We start from the raw sequence: 15,219 nt of genomic DNA on the forward strand, positions 1-15,219 counted from the left end.
TGAGCAATAAGCAAAGCATTGTTAGAATACTTGAATTGTAGTTAGAGAGAGAGAGAGAGAGAGAGAGAGAGAGAGAGAGAGAGAGAGAGAGCATTGTTAGAATACTTGAATTGTAGTTGAAGAGAGAGAGAGAGAGAGAGAGAGCATTGTTAGAATACTTGAATTGTAGTTGAAGAGAGAGAGAGAGAGAGAGAGAGAGAGAGAGAGAGAGGTTCTTAAATATAAAGCATGTATTATTTCATTATATAAGCTATAAGCAATAATTACATCGAATATATCAAGAAACACATTATGATTAAACCACTAAACCTTAAATTCCAACGCGTAAAAATATAAGCAAATTTAGGACTTGAACTCGGATATTATATAAATAGGCACATTTTTTTTTTTTTTTTTTAAGTTTTAAGTAACAATGCCAAAGTGGTGTTTCTTGCACGAAACGTGCGATGGTTATTTTTTTTAATTAGCTTTCCCATTTAGACAGAATATGCTTCTTTGTAATTCGCATACGTACTTAACACAAATATAGTAGTATATACAACAGCGACTTAACCCACAACAACATTATACATTTCCCATAAATACCAAGTAAATTTAGTCTTCTTTCAATCATCTTCAAAGAATAATAATAATCATGGCCAAAAATCGTTCCACTACTTCTAATCCAATCAGAGCTGTCTCAAAGAGAAAGAGATCCAAATCACTCCCCATTGAAACCATCTTCAAGCTTCCCTCTCCAACGCCCTCTTGGTCACAACAACAACAACAAGGTATGATTATTATTCTCATGATAATAATAATAATGAACATATACATATCTTCTTAATATTATGAGTTTATCTATTAGGTGAAGGGTTTGGACGCGGAACGATTGACTTGGGAGAGATAAAAGTGCGACAAATATCGACGTTCAACAGGGTTTGGGCGAGCCACGAAGGAGGACCGGGAAATTCCGGCGCGAGCTTCTTTGAGCCGGATCCGATCCCGGATGGCTTTCATATCCTCGGCTTCTACGCCCAGCCGAACAACAAGCCTCTCTTTGGCTCGGCCCTAGTCGCTGCCGCCACGTCATCATCCCCGGACGCCTTGGCCGAGCCGCTCGACTACACGCTCATTTGGACGAGCGAGCCGACGAAGATCAAGCGCGACGGGAACGCGTTTTTCTGGCTCCCGACCCCGCCGGAAGGGTACAAAGCCGTTGGGCTCGCCGTCACCGACTCGCCGGAGAAGCCCTCGCTCGGGAAGCTCCGGTGCGTCCGAGCCGACTTGACCGAGCCTTGCGAGGGCGAGCCTGGCCCTCCGGTTTGGGCGACTGAGGGATTTTCCGTGCCCGCTCTCCGTCCGGTGGAGCGGGGGATCGGAGCCCTAGGAGTCCCCGCCGGAACCTTCACCGCCGGAGGTGGAAATACCATCGTGTGCCTGAAGAACAATGCGAACAAGGACGGCTCTATTTCGCCCGGGACGGACGAGATCGAAACCCTAATGAAGACCTACTCTCCGGTGATCCACTTCCACCCGGGCGAGAAGTTCCTTCCCTCTTCCGTCGCGTGGTACTTCGAGAACGGAGCGAGGCTTGTGAAGAGAGGCGAGGAGTCGAGCCCGGTCCGGGTCGACCCGCCGGAGGGCTCGAACCTCCCGATCGGCGGGTCCAACGACGGCGAGTACTGGCTCGACCTCCCCGCCGAGAAGGCCGAGAAGGAAAGGGTTAAGCGGGGCGACCTAGCTAGTGCTAGGGTTTACTTGCACGCCAAGGCGATGCTGGGCGGGACCCGAACCGACCTCGCGGCGTGGATCTTCTACCCCTTCAACGGCCCGGCCAAGGCCAAGGTAAGCAGGGACGGATTTAGTTGAGGCCCAAGGTGTTGGAATTGATCTTGGGCTAAGAAAAGATTTAACGCTTCGAGCAAGTGGCGGGATTTAAAAATTTTCTCTAAAACAAGTAAAACGATTTTACTAACCTAGACAAAGAGCAAGTACATATAAATAAAAACTATAAATGAGCATTATATGTTTACTAACCTTTGAGAAGCTTGAACGTTGAGAAGCCTTAGGAAGGTTGAAACGTTCGTCTCCCATCGCAGCACGTCTCTCTTCTTTCATCGGCAACTCGAGCAACCACGAAAGTTTCTATCACAATAATCACTCGAGAAAGAAAGGAGTTAGTGTGTGGGCACTTTTAAATACGACGACTCAAGAACAAGTCTGAGAGTCGAAGAGCTAAAACACTAGGTCAAATGTGGACCTAGGTTCCAAAACAAAAACGAAAGAAAACTAGAGAGAGAGAGAGGGAGAGGGGCGGCCATCACAAGGTCTAGAGAGAGAATCTCTCAATCTCTAACTTATGTGTAATGAGAAAAATGAGAAGAATAAGTGCTCTATTTATAGGAGAGGTTTTACCTTCAATAAGGTAGTTTCCTCTTCTATAGAATATCACATATTCATGAGCAAATATTATTTCCTCATTTTCTACCTCATGGACGTCCAAGCTAGTCTTCTAGAAGACCTTGGATTTGTTTCCTCTTTTGTTTGCTCCTTGTTGGCTGCCCAAAAATATTCCTCATAGAGGAAATTTGTTTCCTCTTTTTCTTTTGGCAAGTATCTACATACATTAATGCACAAAATAAACTCTCTTTCACACTATGGCATGAACGAAATTCAGCCTTCTTTTCCTTGGGTTGGACGAGCAAGGCCTCTAGAAGGAGCTTCTAGATTTTTCTTCATTTGTTCATGACAACATATGAAAAACCCATTAATAATTTTCAAATAAAATTCCATGAAATGAAATTAATCCTCAATGCCCAATAAACTATTCATGGCCGAGTGGTTTAAGTTTCATTTTTCATCATATGACAATGTCAAAAAATTTATTGACATTCATTTCGTCCTATGTCCAAAAACACAAAAATACCTTTTAGACAATTTTCGTAAAACTTGTCTCGTTCTTGTTTTGAGTTAGCTTCTAGTTTAACTATTCCTACTCGATATGATTTGTGACAATGACCTCATGGATCCAAATGAACAAAGCTTGAGCTAAAATACTTGGACTCAAAAGTTCACAAACATTTTCTTAGTTTAGCTTAATGTCAACTGACTCTACTAAAGAGTTGACACTGAGAATCTCTCGGCTCAAATGAATTTATTTTCTACTCAAGAATTCAACTAAATTGTGATGAGTGGATCCACTGAATATTATCTATGTTTACCCTTCATGAATATCATCAGTTAGTCAGGATTTACAAAATTACCATTTTACCATTCTAGCTGTTATTTCCTCAACTCATTTGTCGCTTGTGAATAAGTTAGAAACAATGTATTGACGAGGAGCTAACAAGTCACATTGTTTCATCCAAAAGACTCATGACTCAATTTGGACACTGGCCAGTTCATTTATTCACATTCCAAGGAACAAAGCATGAGGTGATATACATTGCATTTCAGTAATCTTGTACATGAATTCCATATCTATGAGATCTTCACAAAGTTACTCATGACATCTTCATAACTTAGTACTTCACCAATAGGTCTTGCTAAGAATCACATAGTGAATCCGAACTCTGACTTTCTCAAATGAGAATACGTAAGCTATGAAATGACATGTCTCATTTCAGGATTGAGGTAAACATGATGCAATTTATACGTAGTGACTTCGAGACATAAGAGGTTAAATGGTTTGTTCTTATCTTGTCTCTAGAAGTGCACTGGTCAATTCAGTACCTTCGAAAGATACCTAGAAGAACTATAGAGTCTCCAACTCTCAATGTCCCATAACCAGACATCATAGATTCTCTTAACAATCGTACTGAGATCAAGAGTCCTTTGATCCTTAGATTGCGAATACATTGTTTTAAGCAAACCATGAAGAGTTTGTTCATGCAAATCTACATTTGTCTCTTCACGTGTTGTTAGGTTTGTTTATGGACTAAAGACTAAGGTTTTATCATAAAGCTTCAGACAAGAAAGAATGAATGAACGTTTCAACTTTTATTAATGAATAAACAATTACAAGCAAGAGTCTCGTGAGACTTTATTACATCAAATGCACAAAAGTAAAGACTACAACTCTTCTTGTGGGCACCATTGACAACACAAAGCTACAATTTTTATATTTTTTTTAGAATCTATTCTAAAAAATTTATGGATTAGTCCCCGCTGCACTTTTTTGCATATTTCTCCCTTCTAATTTGCATTTATGGTTGTCCACGAAGGTGGTGCTCATCAACGATTTATATATATTTTTTTCTAATTTAATCCTGTAATTTATGAATTAGCTCCCTTTGAATTTATTTATTTTTTCGCATATTAATCCCTTCTAATTTACATTTATGGATGTGCATGAATGTGGGGTTCATCAACCATAATCTTAAGAATTTAGGATTTAGTCCCTTCAGAACTTTTTTTTTTTTTTTTTGCATATTAACTCCTTCTAATTTACATTTCTGGCTCCGTCTATGAAGGTGGGGCTCATCAACGTCCCTCTCGGGAGGGTCGGAGAGCACGTGGGGGATTGGGAGCACGTGACCCTGAGGATCAGCAACTTTTCCGGCGAGCTCGAGAGGATGTACTTCTCGCAGCACAGCAAGGGCGTGTGGGTCGACTCGCCGGAGATTGAGTTCATCCCCGGTACCAACAAGCCCGTGTCTTATTCGTCCCTCAACGGCCATGCCAACTATCCAAAGCCCGGGCTGGTCCTCCAAGGAAGCGGCGGGGTCGGGATCAGGAACGACGCCGCCAAAGGCAAGGCCTCGTTGGACACCGGAGCGGCGTTCGAGGTCGTCGCCGGAGCTATTCCGGCGGCGGCGGCGGTGGTGGAGCCTCCGTGGCTGAACTACATGAGGAAGTGGGGGCCGAGGATCGAGTACGACACGAGGAAGAAGTTGGACGGGGTTGCGAAAGTTCTCATCGGACCTCTCAAGAAGGCTTTCAAAAAAATGGTGAACGGTTTGCCCAGCGAGGTTTTCGGGGAAGATGGTCCCACCGGACCTAAGCTTAAAAGTAGTTGGAGTGGCGACGAACCCTATTGAGCTTGATCTACATTCTGAGGTAAATTATCAAGGGGGTAATATGTAAAAACAAATTTAGGGAGGATCAATTTGTAAATCTGTAATAAAAAATAATAGGAGAAAAAATAAAAAGTTGAGGGGCCTCCATCTCTCTGCTTACAATTTCTCTCCAGTTAATTTTTTTTTTCTTCTCTATTATTAAAAAATAAAACGTTTTTAGTATCTCTTCATCCTTAGCATTCCAGTATCTTTGTTTCTAAATATATCTCTTCCCAATATTATTTAAAAAGTTTTCAGTTGTTATCTAATACATATGGAAGTCAATCTGTGTCAAGTATTAGTAAATAATTTTTTATTTTATTTTTTTAAGATAATAAGCAGTGTATGTTTTTGTCGCTCTTGCTGATAGCTTTTAATGAATTACTTTACAACAGTTTTTTACTTTTCAATCTTCTGTATAAATCGATATATGATAGGGAAGAACTTGCTACTAAGGAATTTTTTAATCGTTAAATCCGTCTATAAACCAGCTGTTGTAAATACATCTGTTTTTTGCTTTTGGTCTCTGCTCTTACCACGAGTTTTTCCCTCTAGCTGAATGTAAGATATCTAATGAGTAGTTGGTATTTAAAATAAGTTCTGTGCTGGCCTTTCATTTATCTAAAGTTAAAAGGAACAGATTTTCGTTGCTTTCTGTTTTTTCTAGATTGCTTTGATGTTAGTTCTTCGATAGTTGATCCGGCCTGGTTAGATGTCTTTATCCTCCGTAGGAATTAGCGTCTCCGGTTTATGCCTTTGTTCATATATATATATATATATATATTGACTTTTTCCAATGTCCAGCTATGTGAATGGAAATTTTTAAATCTGAATCCGCTTTATTTTGACCACTGTAACATAGGATTAGTATTACCCGGTATGGAACTATTTAATTCGTCCAATAGTTTTCTTCTCTTTTTTTAACAGAGAACTCCCCAAGATAAATTTAATATCGATGCTATTTTCTAGTGCCAACGATCTTAGATACTGAAAGAGTTTTTATTACGTTTTTAATGAATGATTTATTACAAATCGTGCTAATGATTTTTTGATATGTGTTTGGTTAAGTGATGTTCTATACCACGTACATATTCGGTGACTGAATTCATATATTTTTTTTACTGTTTTAACTTCCGCCCCAAAATATCATCTTTTCTTGTTCTTATGCCTATTGGAATTATATTACGATAATTTTTTTTCTCAAACTTCACAAAATATCATGTTTTTAATTTATTTATGTCTTTCTAAAACAGTTCCCAATAAGGTGAAATCTTTTATTTGGCGAGCATATTATAATGCCATACACACTACCACTGGACTTTACACACGCAAGATCATTCAATCACCAAAATGCAATATATGCTCTGGACCCTGGGAAACAGTAGGCCACATCCTCATTCACCACAAATTCGCAAAAGAAATTTGGAGGACCTCTACCATTAAGCTAAATTTCAAGTCGCTTTATAATCTTAACTTTGATGAAATCATACACTCGGCCAACTTTTCTCTTAATAAAAAAGACTTCTCTTTGTTCCTTTGTATCTCCTGGTCTATTTGGATAGCAAGGAATAAAAGGATCTTTGAAAACATTAAGAAGGACCCTTACCAGATTACTTCGTGGACGTCAAATTTTCTTCTTGAATTTCAGTCTGACCAATCCAGACGCTCATCTTCTGTTAGCTTGCTGAGCGGTCCTGACCCCAAACAGGACCGCTCCCAAGCAAGATGGGTACCCCCAAGTTGTGACCTATACAAGCTCAACGTCGATGCCTCAATTCCAAAACCTTCTAACTTTGTTGGAGTTGGAGCTGTTATTCGCAACTCTTCTGGACTGGTCATGGCTGCATTGGCTCAAAATCTCCCAGGAAAATTCACGGTCAAAGAAGCAGAAGCTCTCGCTCTCCGCTACGGCTTATCTTGGGCTTTGGACATGTTTCTGCCTATCCACTTTGTGGAGTCATATGCTAAGACGGTGGTGCAAGCTTTGGAGAGGAAATCTTCTTTCAAGAATGAGTTTGGTTCCATTTTGTCTCATGTACATCTAGTTTATTGTCTAACTTTTCAGGAGTAAAGTTGTCTCACATCTATAGGGAAGCCAACATGACAGCCAATGGGTTAGCAACTTACGCTCTTTCCATAGATGATAAACTCGTTTGGTTGGAGGATATTCCTCCTTCGATAGAGTCTATAATTAATCAAGAACGTTTGTGATTAATAATAGATTTGTATTTTTTTTTTTAAAAAAGTACATGAATACATGCAGTTTTCATAGTGATAACTGTCGGCCGTGTAGTTTAGATAATTATAACTAGGTTTTGTGGTGACGTTTGAATATTTGTTTTGACTAGTCTTTATATATAACCGTTAATAATTTCTACGAAAGTCTTAATTTCTCTGAAATTTTAGACTAATCTCGGTGAATTTTGCGCTTAACCTATAAACTCAATATGCTTATAATTATCTGTTTTAGTAGCCCTCGAATAATTAGACCTTTTTTTTAATAATCATTTGCCGAGCCGACTAATTTTAGTCCGCTTAAATATTTTACCACTGTAACATGTACATATAATCTAAGAAGCCAGGTATAGATAATTCGGGTCTACTTCTGCCAGCGTATAAGATATGCAATGTTATTAAGAGATATAATTTCTAAAAACAATTTAATGCGTCACATGCAATCGTTGCTCTACCCAATAATGAACAAGTTCATCATGTACAATAACTCAGCACCATATCTATCTAACAAGGAGGAATTTGTGATCCCAATCCACAGATGGTTCTCTATTTATCTAGTGACGTGTCACACGTATTTGTTTGAAGCACATATTCCTTCCAACATCAATTCGTGTTAGAGAATTCTTCAAAATTGAAGACGTCGATGCTTGAATCACGCATGGAAACACTTTTCTTATAGTATTTTGAGTACCCCAAAATGTCTTTAGGTTCTGTACAAAAATACCGCAGGATACGACAAGCCTAAATTCGGACTGCACCAAGACAGAGTGAAATCCGAATATAAGCAAGAACGATGTTTCTGGATTAGTGTTTCGGGAAGAGAGAATGTAGGTTCGAAAACCTATAATGATTTCTGAATCCGAACTCGGATTATATAAGAAATCGTACCCGTTCGTGAAGAGGTTCGACGAACAGACGCATTGTTTCGTTCAAACGACAGTTACAGTCGCAAACGACACGACCGTTGGCCAAACGACCGTTCGTTTCCGAAACGACGTGACTGTCCATTTGAACGGTAACCAAAAATAACCACCGAATGAGGAGGCGCGACCGTTGGCGAGAATCGCCGCGAGAAGTCTGCGGACCGCGCCGTTTTGCCGGACTCGAAGTGCCAAAGTGCGCCTACAAAGCGCCACTAACGCCTCTACGTCCGAGCCGGAGCCGGAGCCGGAGCCGGAGCCGGAGCCGGACGCCGCTGTCGCCGGTGGCGACACCGGCGAGGGCGGGTGTGAACGTGAAATGAAGCATATGTCCACCACCTCACCTCCACCTCATATCCACATAGCACACTCTCCCCTCATCCACTTGTTTACTCATGGTTATTAAATGCAACATATATAAGGCGCTCTTCATCTTAGTGTTTGTTCCATGTGGGACTCTTTCCCACACACAAACACACTATCTCAATCAACAACACACTATTTCGTCTTTTAGTGAACAAATTATATTGAGCTTTAAATAATTAAAACACCTATTTAATATTAGCTCAATTTTCAACAATCCCCTACTTGTTCAGAAAAGACAAAATAGAATCCAGAATAGAGACAAAGAGTGTTAGTACAGATAAGTATCTTTCGATTTGAACTTATCCTTAGTATAAGCAACACAAGACTTTATCAGAAATTAGGTAGCTAGGCTTTGAACCTATTTTCCTTGTGATAAAATCGGTGTTACTCAACACACACCCTTTAGTGTTCTTTGCCTATATCACATGCTTAGCACCGTTAACGGCCATGTGCTCATCCTGTCTCGTGAATTTTTCATGAGAGAAACTCCAACTCTTACTTTGGGATGGTACCATCCCGAAATTCACATAGGTGAAGTTCTTACAGCATCTCTGTTACTTATAGATACTTGTCCTCAAGACTAAACTTCATTAAGAGTTAAGAAACTCAACCTCCCGATTGTAACAGTCAACATTATTATATAATGTTACGAATATCCAAATCAATGACTTGTTCGTACCCATTGAACCTAATGTTAGTCATTTCCTAACCTTAGGTTGGGTTGCCATCATTGTTAGATCACTACTCAATGAGTTTAAGACCCATACCTCTCGAGGTCGATTTCACCAAATCTCTTGCAAGAGGTTTAGTGAACGGATCAGCAATATTAAAGCTTGATCTCACATATGTGAGTGAAATGATTCCATCTTTGATCAATTTCCTCACATAGTCATGTCTAAGACTAATATGTCTACACTTTCCATTATACACTTCACTGTATGCTCTAGCTAAAGTTGATTGACTATCATAATGTATCGACACGGTTGATATATTGTCTTTAGCCAATGGAACTTCTAAAAGAAGATCCCTCAACCATTCAGCCTCTTGACCTGCGGAAGCCAGAGCCACGAACTCTGATTCCATGGTCGAATGAGTGATACAAGTTTGTTTCTTTGATTTCCAAGAAACTGCTCCACCGGCAAGTGTAAACACCCATCCCGTCGTAGATTTGTTATCTCCGACACTCGATATTCAACTTGCGTCAGTATATCCTTCTAGTACGGCAGGAAACTGACCGTATTGAAGTCCAAGATTTTTGGTTTTCAAAAGAAATCCAAAAATTCTCCCAATGGCCTTCCAATTCTCGGCACTTGGATTGCTAGTAAATCTACTCATTTTACTAACGGCAAATGCTATGCCTGGTCGAGTACATTGCATCAAGTACATAAGACAATCAACAACACTAGCATATTCCAATTGAGCCACAGCCCTTCCATCATTCTTTTTAAGTTTTACACTTGGATCAAATGGGGTGTTCACCTCTTTGAACTTTAAATGTTTGAACTTATCAAGCACTTTTTCAACATAGTGTGATTGACTAAGTTCATAACCCCCACTGGTTCTACGAACCTTGATACCCAAAATAGTATCAACTTGTCCAAGATCTTTCATTTTGAAAGTGGAAGATAGAAACCTCTTTGTTTCTAATATTCCTTTCAACTCATTGCTAATGATCAACATATCATCAACATAGAGACATAGGAAGATCACAAGGTTACCACGCACCTTTGTGTACAAACATTTGTCACAAACGTTAGGAACAAATCCATTCGAAAGTATGACTGAGTCAAACTTTTGATGCTATTGTTTGGGTGCTTGTTTTAATCCATATAAGGATTTAACAAGTTTGCAAACCTTTTGTTCATTACCCGGAAGCACATAGCCTTCCGGCTGCTCCATGTAAATCTCCTCATCGAGATCTCCATTTAAGAATGCCGTTTTGACATCCATTTGATGAACATTGAGGTTATACAAAGAAGCCAAGGCAAACAACACTCTAATTGTTGTTGTCCTTGATACTGGTGCATATGTGTCAAAGTAATCAATTCCTTCCCGTTGTCGAAATCCTTTGGCTACTAACCTAGCCTTGTAAGTGTTAAGAGTACCATCACTATGGTACTTCTTTCGGAACACCCACTTACACCCAATAGGTCTCGACCCTTTGGGCAGATCGACAATCTCCTAAGTGTGGTTTGACATAATAGAATCCATTTCATCTTGGATAGCATCCTTCCAAAAGGCGGAGTCCCGAGAAGCCACGGCTTCATTATAAGTTTTAGGATCATCTTCAATAAGAAGAATAATAGGAATCTTTCGGGCAAAACTCTTTCTATTTCCTTCTACTAGGTAAAAAGAAATAAGCCGAGAATCTATTTCATCAGGTCCTAAATCCTTAGTCTTACGGACTCTTTTGCTTATCCGAAGTTCGGGTTGTTCTACAACTACCCTAGAAGAACTTTCCTCTCGAGGTTCTTCATTAGTGGGATATTGAGATTCTTTTTCTTTCGAATTAAGATTCTCAAAGAATTCCACATCTCGGGATTCTACTATGACATTAGACTCTAAGTTTAGAAGTCTATATGCCTTGCTATTCGTAACATAGCCAACAAAAGCACTACGTATCCCTCGAGGACCCAACTTGGTCCTTTTAGGATTCATGTTTTTGTAGTAGGCTAAGCACCCCCACACTTTGAAATACCAAATATTTGGCTTTCGCCCTTTCCATACCTCGTACGGAGATATTTGGGTTTTCTTTAAAAGAATACGGTTTAAAATATGACATGCGGGAAGTAAAGCATCACCCCACAAACTAAAAGGTAATTCAGAATGCATTAACATGGCATTTATCATCTCTTGAATTGTCCTATTTTTACGTTCGACTAAACCGTTTTGTTGTGGTGTTCTAGGTGCGGAACATTCATGAACAATACCATTTTCTTCACCAAAACGCTTAAAATCACTAGGAAAATATTCACCACCCCTATCACTTCTAAGGACTTTAATATTAACTCCTAATTGATTTTCTACTTCAGCCTTATACACCTTAAAAGCATTAAAAGCATCATCTTTATGTTTCAATAAATAAACATATCTAAATCTAGAGCAATCATCAATAAAGGTAATAAAGTACCTATTTCCCCCACGGGTTAACATGCCATTAAATTCACATAAATCAGAGTGTATAAGATCTAACAACTTAGAATTTCTCTCTACACTATAAAACGGTTTCTTTATCATTTTAGATTTCACACATATTTCACATTTATCTAATTTATCAGATTTGCACGAAATTAAACCACATTTAATTAACCTTTTCATAGTGCTAAATCCTATGTGTGCTAATCTACTATGCCATAAAGAAACAAAATCAAGCATATAAGCAGAAGGAGAAATTTCATTAATAACATTGTCAATAATACATAGTTTGACCATCCCTTCACTGGAATAGCCTTTGCCAACAAATACACCATTACGGGTCAAGATAAGCTTGCCCGACTCATACACAGATTTGATCTCCGGTTTTCCTAGGAGATCACCACTAACTAGGTTCCTACACATTGGTCAAAGTGACCATCTTCCGGGAAGTGAAGTTGAGATCCACGTTTCCGATGCCGACAACTTGAGAGCGATGCTCATTTCCCATCTGAACCGCTTGTCCATCGTTGACTTCAGAATAGGTTTTGAAGGCAGCCCTATCATAGGTAACGTGAACGGTAGCACAAGTTTCGTACCACCACCCTTGAACCTTGCCGTTCACCGCCATGAGTTCGCTCAAAGTAGCGACTATGTTAGCATCGGTCATAGTGGCGTCGACTTTTTTCTCTTCCGTCTTGCGGTGTCGACAATCTCGAGCATAGTGACCGGGTTTGCCACACACATAGCAACCCCCTTTGGACCCCTTGGACATGGGCTTGTTACCGGACGTGGATTTGCTGGAATGCTTGAATTTCTTCGAGTCCTTTTTGGAACCCGAAGATCCTTCCTTGTCATTCCTCTTCCTCTTGCCTTTAGCGCTCACCGCATTGGGCTTGGAAGTACCGGCATCCGTCGTCTTCTCTCTCATCCTCGATTCCTCCTCGATTCGAAGATATTTCTGGATTTGCTCCAAAGAGAAGTCCTCGGTATTGTGAAGAAGTTTCTTCCGATAGCCTTTCCACGAATTAGGCAACTTCGCAATAATCACACCAACTTGGAAAGTCTCCGGAACGTCTATCTTCACGGTCCTCAATTTGTTGACGATAACTTTCAATTCATGAACTTGAGCAAGTATAGGCTTGTCATCAAACATCTTGAAATCGAAGTAACTCGAGACAAGGAAATTTTTGGTACCTTCTTCTACCGCCTTGAACTTGTACTCGAGAGCCTTCCATATCTCTCGACCACCGATGAATTGTCGGTGTAGAGATCGTAGAGTCGGTCCGACAGTGTGTTCAGAATGTGTCCACAACACAGCTGATAGGTGCGTTAATCACGCGTAAAACTCCTATTTCCCGAACCAAAAACCGACGAGTTCTCAAGTATTTTAATGGTTTTTAGTAGGTTTTTGAGTAATTTCAGGTTTAGAGGAGCAATAGAGCGTCCACAGTCAATTTCGTGGAAAGATGACAGGATTCAGAGTCAAAATGGTCAAAATAGAGTAAAAAATGAGATGTGCAAGAAACTTGGCGATTACGCGCGCCGCGCGCCTTCCACCGCGCGCCGCGCGCCTTCCACCGCGCGCCGCGGGAAGACAGAATACGAGACCGCGCGCCGCGTGCATCTAGTCGCGCGTCGCGCATACGGGACACAAACCAAGAAATCGCACAGAGTCTTATGCGCGGAGCGTGCATAACATGGAGCTGGGTCCGCGCGCCGCGCATCGACCGCCGCGCGCCTTCGGATTACTGGAATCAGAAATTAACGATTTCTGAAGAGTTTTGACCCTTGGATTGAATTGGAAGGCTCAGATGACTCCGAAAAACACACATTGATGGCTAAAAACAACTCTTGTAACCTAATTAACTCATTCTAGTTTGTTTTTAGTTTTTTTCTACTTTTGGCTGCACTTTTTCTTAGAGAGCTTTTGTTTGGGAGCGAAGTTGAGGTGACGATCTGACGAACAAGCAACTGTGAACTCCCGTTTTTAATAGTTTTTCCTTCTTTCCCTTACTCTCTATTACTCTTATTTCTCATTAATTGATGGTTTCATTCTTCCAGTCATGAATCTCATAGTGTTTTTCTTATTTATGATTATTGTTTTGATCATTATGTTGTTAACTATGGATTCCGTCAGAGGCTAGATTTTTAACGGGGTTGCGACGTAGCCGGATTGAATTGGGTTATGGGATTTCGTTAGGGTGAAATTATGCTTTGAATTACTTAATTATTCATGCTTGTGTGGATGTGTTCTTAATGCGTTCTTTGGATTGACCATCTTTAGGATTGTTTTTAGGAGTTTTCTGTCACTCGAGAGAGGGCGAAAACTCATGCTCATAATTCATGCTTCATTTTGTTCTTAGGTTGCTGGACGGCTTAAGCGTAATGTGATCGTTTGAATTCTCGCGTTTATTGTTCGTGATTGTTTTAATAGGATTAGAGGCCGAGAGGATATATAATCCGTCAATTGCGTAGGTTGCTAGATCACTCGAGAGAGGCTAGTAATATCATAGGGAGAATGAGATTAGCGTGAGTAGAGTAGGTCAAGTTATTGGAACCCGAAACCCCCGAGTCTCAATTTTTCGGTGAAGTCGTAACCCCCAGTTTCTATTATTCAAAGTTTCGTGTTAAATCTTTGTTGCTGTTTTCGTTAGCTTAATTGTAGTTAATTATTGCACCACACACTTCAATACCGTGAAATCAATTTGCTTAGGTTGTTTAACGTCGCTATAGTAACTAGTCTATGTGGGATCGATATCCGTTACTTACGTAACACTATTACTTGTTCGATACGTCCGCTTGCGTGCTAGCTATAAAAATATTGCAACAAGTTTTTGGCGCCGTTGCCGGGGACTTTTTACAATAGCTTCGGAAAATAATCTGCTTAGCCATTTGATTTCGTTACGCATTTTCTAACTTTGCGTGTCATTTTCTCTATTTTGATGGTGTATGCGGAGTGAAGGAACATCAAACCTCATTCCACTAAATCTTGAGATCGAAAAATTCTGCAAGACGAACAGAAAGCAATCAAAGGAACGAGCAATGGAAGATAGAGCGAACAACACGGCGAACGAAGAGCCAAAGACCCTCTTTCAATATGGGTTACCACCAGCCGACGCCGCGCAATCGGCAATCGCTCTCCCAGCTCTTGCAGGTAACCCGAATTTCGAGATCAAGACCGGCATAATACACATGGTCCAAGCGAATCAATTCTTTGGATCACCTGCCGAAGACCCGCAAGACCATCTGACGAACTTCGTCGAGATTGCAAACATGTTCAAGCTCCACAACGTGTCCGACGAAACCATCCGCCTCCGCCTCTTCCCGTTCTCACTGCGGGACCGAGCCAAGACGTGGCTCAACTCCCTCCCGCCGGGATCCATCACCTCATGGGCCGACCTGTGCGTCAAGATGCACAAGAGACGCAACGAGATCCATTCGTTTGCCCAATACGACGGGGAGTCATTATTTGAAGCATTGGGGCGCTTCAAGGAGTTGGAGAGGAGGTGTCCCAATCATGGCAT

The 15,219-nt window shown here is 40.6% G+C and overlaps 1 protein-coding gene and 1 non-coding gene across 2 annotated transcripts; one reads left to right on the top strand and one right to left on the bottom strand.

The window, feature by feature from the left end:
• Positions 1-531: 531 nt before the first annotated feature.
• LOC149394730 (hypothetical protein At1g04090-like) lies at positions 532-5,222 on the top strand. The gene is made up of 3 exons (XM_089614091.1): positions 532-770; positions 848-1,827; positions 4,455-5,222. Exons 1-3 carry the CDS (start codon positions 635-637, stop codon positions 5,019-5,021), a joined length of 1,683 nt encoding a protein of 560 aa, XP_089470217.1. The 5' UTR covers positions 532-634; the 3' UTR covers positions 5,022-5,222.
• Positions 5,223-15,115: 9,893 nt separating this feature from the next.
• LOC149394731 (small nucleolar RNA R71) lies at positions 15,116-15,219 on the bottom strand. Its single transcript, XR_016299309.1, has one exon. It is a non-coding gene; the product is annotated as a small nucleolar RNA R71 (small nucleolar RNA).

Source organism: Urtica dioica, chromosome 5, assembly GCF_054948205.1.
Source record: "Urtica dioica subsp. dioica isolate 48M chromosome 5, U.dioica_male_clone48M_v1_H2, whole genome shotgun sequence".
Lineage (NCBI taxonomy): Eukaryota > Viridiplantae > Streptophyta > Magnoliopsida > Rosales > Urticaceae > Urtica > Urtica dioica.